This window comes from Leptinotarsa decemlineata, unplaced genomic scaffold, assembly GCF_025532065.1.
Source record: "Leptinotarsa decemlineata unplaced genomic scaffold, Ldec_3_MD MMD2_tig00026354_RagTag_RagTag, whole genome shotgun sequence".
NCBI lineage: Eukaryota > Metazoa > Arthropoda > Insecta > Coleoptera > Chrysomelidae > Leptinotarsa > Leptinotarsa decemlineata.
In genome coordinates, this window is record NW_027412702.1 from 19,475,762 (window position 1) to 19,489,365 (window position 13,604).

General features: G+C 33.5%; 1 protein-coding gene across 1 annotated transcript; it reads left to right on the plus strand.

Moving 5' to 3' along the window:
• The first annotated feature begins 6,576 nt into the window (after positions 1–6,576).
• Positions 6,577–12,681, plus strand: Bcs1 (mitochondrial chaperone BCS1). The gene is made up of 7 exons (XM_023162383.2): positions 6,577–6,686; positions 8,120–8,460; positions 8,517–8,656; positions 10,044–10,256; positions 10,786–11,119; positions 11,911–12,177; positions 12,488–12,681. Exons 2-7 carry the CDS (start codon positions 8,138–8,140, stop codon positions 12,624–12,626), a joined length of 1,416 nt encoding a protein of 471 aa, XP_023018151.2. The 5' UTR covers positions 6,577–6,686; positions 8,120–8,137; the 3' UTR covers positions 12,627–12,681.
• Positions 12,682–13,604: the final 923 nt, after the last annotated feature.

The window sequence follows — 13,604 nt, forward strand, 5'->3', positions numbered from 1 at the left end:
CAGAATAGGGAGAAACAGCGGCATTTACAAATATGTACTTATAATTTTTGAATCTATATAAAAAAAATAAAAACAGAACTGTCAGTTAGCTAAGAAATGTCTTTTGATTTGTATAATCTCACAGTTGAATATATCTTAGACACGACTAACAGAAATAGAGGTATCCCACATTGTATAAATTGGGGATTTTTTCATTATATTTGTTCGAGGAGTGTTGAGATGAAAGGTGACACTATTCCTAGATGACCGTCTAGGAACCCAAAAAGTCAACATATGTAACAATTAAGAGCAAGTAAAGACATTGTCTATGACCTTGAATAAAAAAAGAAATGAATAATATTCACGCCTTACCTCGAGACTATGAAAATTATTAGTTTCAAGCAATCCATAATAGGGTATTTCCTACAGTAGGACTTCTCTGTAGGACTTCTAGTTGATGTATATGAACCTGATAGTAGGGACTCCACACAACAGATGCATATTCCAGCCTAAATCGAACAAAAGTGAAATACAGTAATTTCAATGTTGAAGCTTTTTTGAAGTCTTTTGTATTTCTAACTAAGAATCCATACATGCGATAAGCATCTGTCAGAGTAGTGTCAATATGTTTATTGGAAGAGAGGAAATAATCAAAAGTTATACCTAGATCATTGAGTGTATCAGGACGCTCCACAACTTGATTGTTTTTGACGTAGTTGTGTAATGTCAGATTCTTTTTCATTACATTTGCATATGTTGAGAGATAGAACACGATTTAAATTCAGGGCGAGACGTTCGCAATCATTATAACATGTTATATTGTGATAGAGTTTCAAGTTACCTGCGTGTAAAAGGAAATTGACATCAATCTCAGCTCCGATGAGCATATTGTTGAACATATTGAACAGTAGGGGTCCTAGGTTTGACCCTTGTGTTACACCAGATGTTGCTACATATTCAACAGACTTTAAGCCATTGACTTGGACATAGAGTGCTTACGGTTGTAAAAATGCGAATCAATATCAGAACAAACTGCAGGTGTGTACGTTTGCAGACATTTTTCTCTCTCAGGATATCGTTATTTGTTTCCTTGTAGTGAGCACTCGATTATAACGGGACAGCCTGTAAAGTGAAACGACAAAGTTACTTTATTCTCTTATCCTATGTAGTTCACCTTATATAGTTTTCGTGACAACATTTAATCAGGTTTGAAATATCTCTGTCAGAGAAGGACTAAGAAATTTTATTCTTTTTTTGTGGAATTTCAAGTCGAAATTGTAATTTTGTGGAATTGTAAGAAGTCTTTTTTTCAAATAACCTTCACAGCAGATATCCAACTTTTTTCTTATGTTTTTCAATTCCATAATAATGTACTTTCAACATTAAATTCAATTTAAAAAAACATTGATAAATGTATCATTTATCTTCGTCGAAGTGCTATTGATTGATTGATTGAATAAATTAAAAAATGAAATAAAAAATCCTATCGACTTCTTCAAGTTCCCAATTAATCACGTTCACGTCGCCATTAAAAAAACCAGAGTTTTTGTAACCGTTACAGCTTTCAACTGTTTGATAAAAATCTAGATCAAACAGTGTTCCGTTAACCAAAAAAAAAAAACAATCGGCCACCGGAAATAAAACCGCTGGAGAGAAGATTCAGTTTGACAACCGACCCATATAAACCGGCAAAAGATTTACATAAATTATCCACATATTTTCTCTAATTATGTAAAGTGCTCCACCAATTGCTATTGTCAGCATCGCGTCAGATCGACCATCTAGATATCAACGAGACTACTGACTACATAATAAAATACAATACCACCATGACCACCATATGTCATTACACTACTCCCGAGAGGTTTCCAATACTGTTTAAGGGTGTACTGCAGTGGCGTACATCTGGGAAGTATAGTAAAGGAGTGTTATTTACAGTGTATATGTGCAGTCATATTCGGTTATCGCATGGTAAAAAGTCAGACCTCGTTAATATTTAGCTCACTCAAGTTTAAACTTCTGAGGGTTGTCGTTCGCAGAGGGGCAAAAGCTAAGAGATGTGGAATGTTTTACGAAATATCAAATTTTGATTCAATGAAGCAGGGCTTTGTTCCTATAATGGACGGCTATAATTATTATTTTCCTGTTTTTTTGTAACCATTTCGCTTTTTCTGCCGAAGAGAAAACCCCAATTGACTAACTATAGCAATGCATTGCCAGTTACAGGCTGGATCGAATCTACAATGGTTTGTGATGCACTGTTTGGAACCTTTGGTGTATTAATGAATATTACTGGAGATTCTTCCATCATCAAATCGTTATTTTAACACCTTAACACGTGTTTCGATCACCAAGTGATCATCTTCAAGAGGAAGATCAAACTGAGTTTGAATTTATCAATATTACTGTGTTTCATAACGATGAGAAATCGAATACGAAGGGCTCCTCTGGAAAACTGAGGTCTTGTGTTGTGGGCATGTGATTACATTTTTGTTTATCAGATTTATGTTGTGTACGTCTGTCCTGAATGTTAGTTTACGACATAAATAAGGTGGATTTCTATATGATATAATTTCATGAAATAAACACATCGAATGAAATTTGAACAAGTTGTACTCTGAACAAAGTATCGTAGTCAAGACGAGGTCCATAGACCGGAGAACAATAATTGAATTGTGATAAAACTAGAGACTCACGTAACATTTTCTTCATGGGTAAATTGAGGTACATTTTGTGAGGATATAGTAATCTTAGTGTACCATGGGCTCCTTGAATATTTTGATTGATATGCTCTCACCTAAACTCAAACCAATTTTTTTTTAATTAGGTACTTTCAATTCTATTCACTTTGTTACTAAGGTTTAGTGCAGGTGCAGTCTCAGTAACTCTGAAATATAACAATCATCAATTTATTCACCTGTTGTTACCTGCTTTCACTAGTGAATATAGAATTATATATCTACGCTTTACAAGTTGTTAAATCTAGCTTTGAATCAATCATCGGTTTAGCTGTAGATAATACATAATGTTTTTAAAACAAAAAAATATATATAATTAGGGAATAACTTCATCAGTCCTGCTTGAGGAAGCTGTCGTAGCGAAACACGCGTCGTGGTTTTGTAAATCTTTATAGTAAAAATCACCAGGGCCGTCTTTAACCTATTGGAGGTCCTGGGCATAATAAGATAATGGGGCCCCTATGACTTTGACAGAACACTATTTTGTTACAATAAGCATAAAAAGTAGATAAACAAGGTTAAATATTTATTTTAATTAACAATCACATGAAACGAATAGATACATGTAATATAGTCCACAAAAGTAACTTAGCGATGTGAAAAAATTACTTTAACAAATATATTTTATTGAATATCATTTATAAAACAAATACAATTACGTAAGAATTAAATATTGTTGCATTAGAGATTGCACTAATGATAAAAACATATTCATATATTTAACTGTATTTTGTAACAGTGAATAAGAGAAATAGGTGATAGGTGTCCCTAGTAGGATGGTCAAGTCCCCATTTTGTTGCAGGTAGCGTGGTTGTAGTGGACGGCTGGCAGGGCTGTTGGACGAGAGTATAAGAAGTGGAGGCCTCGTAAATTTTAGTCAATACAATACGATGTTCAAGCCTTTCATCATGCATGCTTCAGGCGCTTGGGGATAAACCGCCCCGTCAAACCTGCTCTCCATTTTGGAAAGGTTGCAAAACAAACTAATCAGGATGCTGGTGAATGCTCCATGGTTCGTGCGTAATGAAGCTATCCGCAGATATTTGAAGCTGTTAACTATACGGCAGTCTATTCAGTCGAGGAATCAGAGAGTTTTCGAGTCAGCGGAAACTCATGATAACCCATTAGTCAGGGAAGCCGTAGATTACACCATAGAGGATCTCATGCGATTCAGAAGACCCCGTCGCTCGGTTGAGTGAAGGCCCCACGACGTCTGTCAAAATGAACAGTTTGTTCATCAAATACCCTAGTCAGGAAGCGGTACACAAGGCCAGAGCGGCATAGATGTCACTGACCTTTATGTCACCACCAAAACACCTTACGTTATGAACCATTTGTCCTCCTGACGAATCACAGTTGAAAGGGTAAGGGAAAATTTCCAGCCTGAAGAAAATGAACATGACACGAATATTTTAGTCAGCTAGGTTGGAGAGTTGGTTTGGAGGGTTTGGTTTCAATTTTCTATGTAATTTCTCAACTAAATTATTTGGTTAATTCGAACTTGAAGCTTCATACTTCGCTTCGTTCGCTCAATTTAAATGGAGCTAGTCACAGTGATGAGTGTACTACTGATGATTCTTCTTTAAAATGTGTATGTGCTTAGTATACTATCATATATTCAAAATTATCCAAGCATGCTGAGGTCGGAAAGCCTAATTTTTGGGTGAGAGTACAGTAGCTTAGCGCATGTAAAGCTGGTAAGTTGGTATTGTAGTCAGTAATTTAGATTCGATTTCTTCGAATTATATAAGTTTTTTGGTAAGAAATATTGGTTATCGTTTGGTGATCTGACAGGAACTAGGGATTTTTGTATTTGACTTGAGGGGGGCCCCTATCGATCGCGGGGCCCTGTGCACTTGCCCAAAGTGCCCATTGGTAAAGAGGGGTCTGAAAATCACAATAAACTATTTTATTGGTTTTAAATTTCCTGAAATTAATAAAACCTACGCCACTGCTCTGTGTCGGAGCTTGAGAGTGAACGCCGTTTTGTTGAGGGGTGACTCTTTAAAGTCTTTAGGCACATTATGAGGGTAGCACGCGTCAGAGTACCGGCAGAGAAAAAGATACTTCCAAAAGGTTAGAAAATATTAGTGGTTTGATTTCGAATATTATGCGGGATTCCCACGCACGGGGAGGCGGTGAAATGCTGGGATAGGAGTACGTCACGGGAAAGTTCCTTATCTCAAATATTAGTGTTAATACAATACAATCAAAACATTTTCCCAATATTACTTAATTATATGCGAAAAGATTATTTATTGACGAGTTATGTTTGCCGTTCAAATATAAAACATTATAGAAATTCAGTAAAATCAACAAATGCATATGCAAATTCTTTGGGAAAATATAAACATCGGATTATGTTCAACTCTTTTAGTCATTTTGCAGATGAAAAGAAAGTTTACATTTCATGTAATTTCGAATACTAAATAACACATAAATTACTTTGTCTCTCTCAATTTGCACACCTATCAGAAACTAGAGCTGGGCGCTATGTCAAGTACTTTTTGACGTTTTGGTTTCAAGTACCTACGACGTACAAATACTTCGACAAGTTGTATCTGAAAAGAAGTACAGGTACTAATTTCAGAAAAGCATTTGAGCTTTTCCACTTCAGAATACTCCAGAAAAGGCATAAATAAACTTTTGAAGCACTTGTAAAGTATAGTTTTTTGAAACAAATATAATTCTTACAGGTTGGTGATGAAGTGGATATCAAAAAAGCTGGTTGTTGAAAAATTATTCTATGTGAATGATATTAGTTTTTTGCTATTTGCATAGGTTGTCTTTTTTACACCATATTTCACCATTTTTACCAAAGGAGCTATACGGTGTTAGCCAAACGCGTCTAGAAATGAAAAAGTTTGTGAAAATTAATTTGAATTGCTGATGAAAAATAACAGTAATCAGAATGTCAGTATGAGTTGGTAATGAAGTATTTCAGAATCTTTAATAATATCACCCGTTGTTTAAAATAACGATGACAGAGGGAAAGTAGTTGTACTTGAAACAATATTGGACTGGGACAAATAATGTATACCTGACCTACTTCAAAAAAGTATGAATAAAAGATATTTTCAGTTGGAAAGGGTAGGTATTTGTAAAATAGAACAAAATGTACTCAGATCTAAGACAGTTCTTTTGAAAATACAAATCTAAACAGCTCTTTTTTATTTTTTATTGAGGACAAAACTTAAGCAGTACAATCCTTAAGGATTGAATTTTTTTCTACTTTCAATTTAGTTTTTTGTAACAAAATTAGAGTCGTTTATTATAATTATCACTTTGGAAAAAACCAAAATATCTGACAAAAATGAATCTTATTATTACATTCCCACATAATTTGATTCTTGGAGAGGTCATAGTTATTCACCAACTCTAAAAGTTCAAAATACTATAAATGAAAGTTTTTGTAATTGGAAAATGCTGTATTTTTGGAGACGACCATCAATTAGGCTAGTGTCGTACACATTTCATAGTAACGAATAATTAATTGTCTTTGGAATACGTTTTTATTTTTAGTATTCTCCCGCATTAACGATTACGACTTGAAAATATTCATAAACACATTTGCGGATTGTCATATTAAAGATATCTATAGAATACTATTTTTTGTAAATGCGAAAACAGTTAATGAGGAAATGGATTTTTATTAATAAAAAGAACGTGTATTTTGTAATTGCCGTGGGATCGAATACATTATTTGACTCTTTTGCAGACTCTAGGTGAAAATTATGCGTTTGTTACTCTATATATAGATGAATTATTACAAGTTATTTTGGATGAAAATCATACCTACCGGATGACAGTTGTCAAAAATATCCGTAGCCTTACAACCTTTTTAATTATCTTGATATATATTGTAAAAGAAAGTCTATCGCCGCGTCTTTCTGTCTGAATTCGGTTAGCTTAAAAACTACCGAAAGGATTTCCTTACGGTTTTCACTAAGTTATTCAAGAGAAAGGCAGGTATGTGTAACTCATTTTTATTGACTTTTTTGAGGATTTTCTCCTTCCACAATCTTCAAAAAATAAAAATTGTAATGGCAAACTTACAGAAAATACAGGTGTATATACCTATGTATAAACGACAAACTTTTTAATTCCTCCGAAAAGTAAAAAAAAATTATGAATTTCCCCACGAAAATGATTCGATAATTCAATAATGATTTGTGCAAATTGGTTGAAAAATGATGATGCAAATCCTTGCAAAGCACAAACGTGTCTTTTTAATATTGTCAAGAATTTTCAGAATTATTGAAAACTCATTCCAAATTCCAAAGGATTATCTGAAAAAATGACGACTAAAAAACTAATAATGAATATTGAAAATTCATCCAGTCTATTTCAGATTGACTCTATGTTTGATGGTACAGGGACATCAGTACAGTGGTACAGCTCCTTTCCCGAAATGTTAGCAGAACTATTGAGATATCCCAGATACATTAAATACATTTTTCAACAAATAGAAATGAATTTTTGGTCATTATCAACAAAAATGATTAATTCAAGTAGCTAATATGAAAAATGCAGTTTAATTCTCACAGTATTATGATTTATCGTTTGTTTGCCGATTCTTGAAATCAATATATAACTGCTAGTTACTAGAGAAGGCTAATCCGATTTACAGAAATGAAACTGTGTTGAATTGATTGAAATACCTATCAAACAAGGTATCACAAAACCACCCTTCCCATTTGATAAAAAAGTTGGTAGTGTCATCTTAACAAGTGATGTAACACTTATCAAAAAATCTATGAGCGATATCTTTCAGTTGTTTGTTGAACCAGTATGGTAATTATGTATCAGAAAACGTATCCATGCACAGCTTTCTTTATGATCTGAAACTAACAAAAAATGGTCAATCATCAATCGATAGTGATAATTTTACTCAAGTACATCTGTGTATGTAGTTCAAAAAATTTTCCCAGTTACTGATACAATGATTTATTGTAGAAACTAAATCTGCGAAATACCAGAGTTCATCTCACTTCGCGGGAAAAGGATTTTAACGAAGAATGTTGTAGGCAAATCCTCTTTTCAAATATCACGTTTCAGTTCAAAGAACTGACTATCGAAGTAGTATCTCACAAATACGTCGGAAATATTTTCATTACAGGGATGTTCAGGAAAAGTTTTCTTGAATTGACAAATGAATTATTCCGCAGATACTTCAATAGAAATGTACTTTGACATTTTTTGTTTCCCTTGAGGTGTGCACCGCCACCTAGCGACAATACTTAGAATATCATTAGCATCTTGGCTATTCGCTTTCGCTAACTCAAAGAAAAATAGAAGATTTTTTATTGTAGGTTATGTATGAGCGGATTCGTTTTTTGACTTATTTCATACAGTTTTTTGTTATTTCAATGATATTTTCTTTTAATTGATAATACTTTCAGAAGATATCTTCTCTCATCATGCCTATTAGCGAATATATATCGGCCCTATCAGATAACCCATATTTTGGTGCTGGTTTCGGACTCTTCGGTGTGGGTGCCGGAGCTGCTCTTCTCAGAAAGGGTTTTCAAACGTCTCTCATTTTATTCAGAAGACATTACATGATAACCCTGGAAGTTCCATGTCGAGATAAATCTTACCAGTGGTTGCTACAGTGGATGACTACTAAAGGTGCAAGGCAGACTCAGCATTTAAGTGTCGAAACGAGTTTCGAACAGAAAGACAGCGGACATGTAAAAACCAAATACGATTTCATACCTAGCATAGGGACTCACTTCTTTCGGTAAAGTTAGTTGTAGAGAATAAAAATTAGACAAAAATATGTTAGGGGTGTTGCAGGTATGGCAGATCTTGGATAAGGGTAGAAAGAACCAGAGAGCAACATACTTTGGATCTCCATATGGGTACTCCTTGGGAAACGGTTCAGCTTACTGCGTTTGGGAGGAACAAGGCAATGTTTTTCACAATCTTGGAGGAAGGTAATGAAATAATTGCATAATAAAGGTACTATCAGATGAAGTAAACATTGTATGTAACCTAAATTGACTTGGACTGTTCCCGATTAGCGTTTGGTATCATGAGCTAACATCAATCGAGAAAGAGCTTCATCATTAACATTAGATGACTGAAAAAGTAGAGTGGAGATTGGAAGATGAAATCTGTAAATTCTGTAGTTACCTTCGAAAACTAATTTCTTTGTTATCTCTTGACCAATAAGTATATTGGAGAAAATCGTGATTATTGATTGTTTGTTTTGTTGAAAACCCTATGAACACTATTGCATGGTTTCATTATTAGATGGCATATACATTGTGTTCAAGATAAAGAGGGCCAGCAAGGAAAAATCATTTTTTTATTCCATATAAAATATGAAAAATTGGTGATGGTTTCTCTGGGACAAAACATTGATTAATAATTACTAAATACTGTTTAATACACCTTGACGTGTTTTTTGTCAGAAATAAAACAAGCTTGGCGAATTTTCGTTCATTTCGAATATCTCAGAAACTAATTCTAATTTCCTGAATTTTTAATCATCATTCAAATTTGCTAATGGGGGTAGCTTTTTACAGATTCAACTGACTTTATGTCCTGCACGGTTTCCAATTTTTTAATGTGGATCTTTTTATCCCGGGTTATATTCATTGCCTATTAATTTTTGCTTAATTTTCTCTGTTTCAACTGAGTAATCGGAATATTTTGGACTGGTAATTTTTTAGTATCTTCAAAAATTTCAACATCTCATTCATTTTTATCCTATTTGTTCCTTCATAGATTTCAAATACCTTTTTTAAACAATGGAGATCTTCCCAAACATGCAACATACATTTCTTCTACTGTTTGAGATTTCTGAGTACCATGTCAATTACTTGAAAAAATAAAAAATATATGTATGCTTCTTTTTTATTGATGATGGTTCTTTATTTTGAAGTCTCAATACCCTTTTTATGTAGGACTATTATGTTAATGATAAGTGTTATTGCTTTTGGAACTTCAATGAATATTTCATAAGAATCATTTTATAATTTAGATATTATATTTATGAAGTTTGTTTCCTGTTTTATCTCCTTCATGACACAAACCTAAAATTCTGGCCACTTAAATCATTTGAAAAGGTCGCATTTTGATAGAAGACTATGAATCCAAATCTTTCTGTTTTTCATCTTCACTCAAGTTCATGTCTGCTTCATCGAATATATCGTCCAGTAGGGACAAATAAGATTTTAAATATATATTTGAGCAATTAATTTTTTTGTGCAACCACTCGAGCTGAACCCTTTAAGTTGTTAGAAATGAAATCTGAGTCTTTCAGTTGAATCATTTGTACAATATGTCTTACCAACACTTAACAATAAAATTTGTTAGCTAGACAGATGGCTCTGGAGAAGCATGAAGGTAAAACCATAATGTATACTGCAATGGGTAGCGAATGGAGACCTCTTGGACATCCGAGGAGAAAACGGCCAATTTGTTCTGTTATTCTTGATGATGGTATAAGCGAAAGAATTTTGAAGGATTGTCACGAGTTTATATCAAATCCGACATGGTATATAGACCGCGGAATTCCTTATAGAAGAGGTATGTTCAAAACTCATAAGTTCGACTCTCTGAATACAATTTTTTTGTTGGATTATCTAACGTGATAGATAGATACTTAATTGTAGTTTGAGTTATCAAATAACTACAATTACTAGACATACATATAACAATATACAATTTACATAAAATAGAATCAAAGACAAAAATAAGACTACAACAAATACAATAGTCACCATTTGAAAACTTTTTTCATAAAATTAAAGTGTATAATAGGCTTCATTTAGCAATAAATATTTCATCATTCTCCTGAATTGTTATATATGGCAGGTGATTCAATATATTGAATATTTTTTTGGCATTTATACAATAGACGTTTTCTTGAAGTATTTTTTTGTGTTATAGTTAGATATGGAAGCAATTTCAGAACCACATTTACTGTGTAATTCCGCAAGAGTATAGAACATTATGTATGTTTAGCAATTTGACAATAATCACATCTTTTGATAGATTATTTGAAACATCTATCATTAAATCTTCAAAATAGTTCACCAGTAGCGTTTTGTTTTAGGATATCTCCTCTATGGCCCTCCAGGCTGTGGAAAATCTTCGTATATCACGGCCTTAGCAGGTGAGTTAGGATTTTCCATTTGTGTATTGAACCTATCAGAGAGAAGTCTCTCCGACGACAGACTAAATCATTTGCTCAGCTTGGCACCTCAACAAAGTATTATACTATTGGAAGATATTGATGCAGCATTCACATCTAGGGAAGATACACCTCAACAGAAAGCGGCCTATGAAGGTTTGAACAGGGTAACGTTCAGCGGGTTGTTGAATTGTTTGGATGGTGTTGCTAGTACTGAGGCCAGGATAGTATTCATGACTACAAATTACATTGACAGGTGATTTGATTTTTAGTATCTTCAATTTTTTTTTTAAATAATTTATGACACACATTCTTGGTGATAATTGTTCTATTACAACTGATGTATGGAGTAACTTCACAATACTGCTAAAAACTTCTTACTTATGTGAAGCTCGTGGGTTTTCACCACTAGAATAATTTTCATCCCATCAAAAAAAAAAAAATCCAAATCTTGCTTGTCAAATACAATTCTGAATAACTTAATTAATTGATGAATATATCCTAAGTGAATTATATAATTTTCTCTACGACTATAGAGAAAAGCGTCGGTCATATGACCTTTTCCAAAAAAATTTACAATTATAAAATTTTCGAAAATTCATATCATTGATTAAAAACAGCAATTGTTATTATATGAATCTTTATTGAACAAGACTTGAGGAATATAATTTTTGTTCATTCAGAAGTACCAGGGTTCAATATGTATTGTAAATATGTATGATATCATGATCTTCAGTTTCTAATACATTCCTATTCTCTAAAACCCCTATTCACTAAAAAAAATTGTCTGGATGACAGACAGTGCAATGTTAAGCTTCAATGTCAACTTTCAATTGAAAATTTACTTTCTGTCTTTCTGCAGCTTTCACTGTAAACAGGCAGATAGATGGACTCTTGATTCACATAATTTGAATCATGGTGAAAATGAATAAATAAATGAATTGATCCTTCACTTGAAGAAAACTTTGAAAATCATAATAATTGTTGTGTTACAAAAAAAATTAAAATTCATCGAATATCCAACGTAACAAACACTTTCATTTATAGGTTGGATCCTGCCCTCATAAGGCCCGGTCGGGTTGATCTACAAGAGTATATAGGATGGTGTTCCCAAAACCAAATAGAAAAAATGTATCTCAGGTTTTATGACGGTAAAGATGCGTTGATCCAGGCAAAGATGTTTGCTGAAAAAGTCGTATCTTTGAAGGCCAATGTTAGCCCCGCTCAAATACAGGGTTACTTTATGCTTCACAAGCATTCGGATTCTCGGGATGTATTGGAAAATTGCGAAATATTATGCAAGTCGAAAAAAAAGTGAGGTTAACAATGTGAATTTTGTACATTTTCTGTCTCTTAGTCCTTATATTTTTTGTGAACAACTTATAATTCAGGTCACAACTGGTAGGCATAAAAAACTTTCTATTTCACTTTTATACAATTGAATATAAATTTGAATAGGCTGATTTCAGTAAGCTAGGAAAATTTGAAAACTCATAAACATAAAAGTTTTTTTCAAGAATATGTATAGAAGTTATTACATAGTTCCTTGGTTTTATCAATTTTTCAGGTATCTGGTTTCATTTGGAGCATTCGCTTTTTATATATTACTCGATTTTATTTTCAGTTCTCAAGTATTTAGCAAAGACATCATTTCAAACATTGTACAGGAATACTCCATCCGTAACTCCCAACTTCAATTAAGTGTTTGTGCCGGGGAAAATGAACTTAATCGGATGAAAAATGTGGAACCAAAAAAGCTTTGAATTCTGTTAAAACATATTTATTTCAATTATTTCAAATAAAATAATGTTGTGTTTATATGGAATATTATTTTGATATTTCTTTCCTATTTCACTTTCTTATTGTCAAATATTTCATATTCATATTGCTATAAATTATCTCTAAAAAAAAAACACTGGCCGTCGCTAGTATTCGTCAAACGCCTGTGACTTGGCCAAGGTCGCGCTCAACTCTACTTTCGTTTCTCGATAATTCTAGGTGGCGCTTCGCTTCCATTGGTATATACAAGGCTTTCATTGATATATATATAAGCACTAACAACAGGCAGATTGAAAAGGTCTTGTTGACAATGCGGTACGAAATGAGGCGATAGACATTCAATTATTAATCTGAAGTCCAAAATGGTTTTGACTTTCGCGGCTGAGGTTTTCAGTGTAATTCTAGGTGTCGCTTGGCTCCATTGGTATATACAAGACTTTCATTGGCATATATAAGCACTAACAACAGGCAGATTGAAAAAGTCTTGTTGACAATGCAGTACGAAATGAGGCGATAGACATTCAAGTATTAATCTGAAGTCCAAAATGGTTTTGACTTTCGCGGCTGAGGTTTTCAGTGTCACTGTTTTTCGAGTTTCAAAGGCGAGGATTTTTGGAATTTCTTCCTGACGTTTCGCTGGCGCGAGTGGCTAGCTTCTTCAGAGGTTTAACCGATGTCATCGGACAGGAAGCCATGATGGTTGAATCTCTGAAGAAGCTAGCCACTCCGCCAGCAAAACGTCAGGAAGAAATTCCAAAAATCCTCGGCTTTCAAACTTGAAAAACAGTGACACTGAAATCTGAAGTCCAGTGGGACTATTGTTCAAAACAATATCATCTCTCCTAACAATAAATCATACTTATTATTATCATTATAGGTGATGACACAGGTGAATGTATGGTGATGGAAATAAGAATCATCTACAAGAATCTTTGCAAGGAATCAAGTGCAAGTGTTAGTGA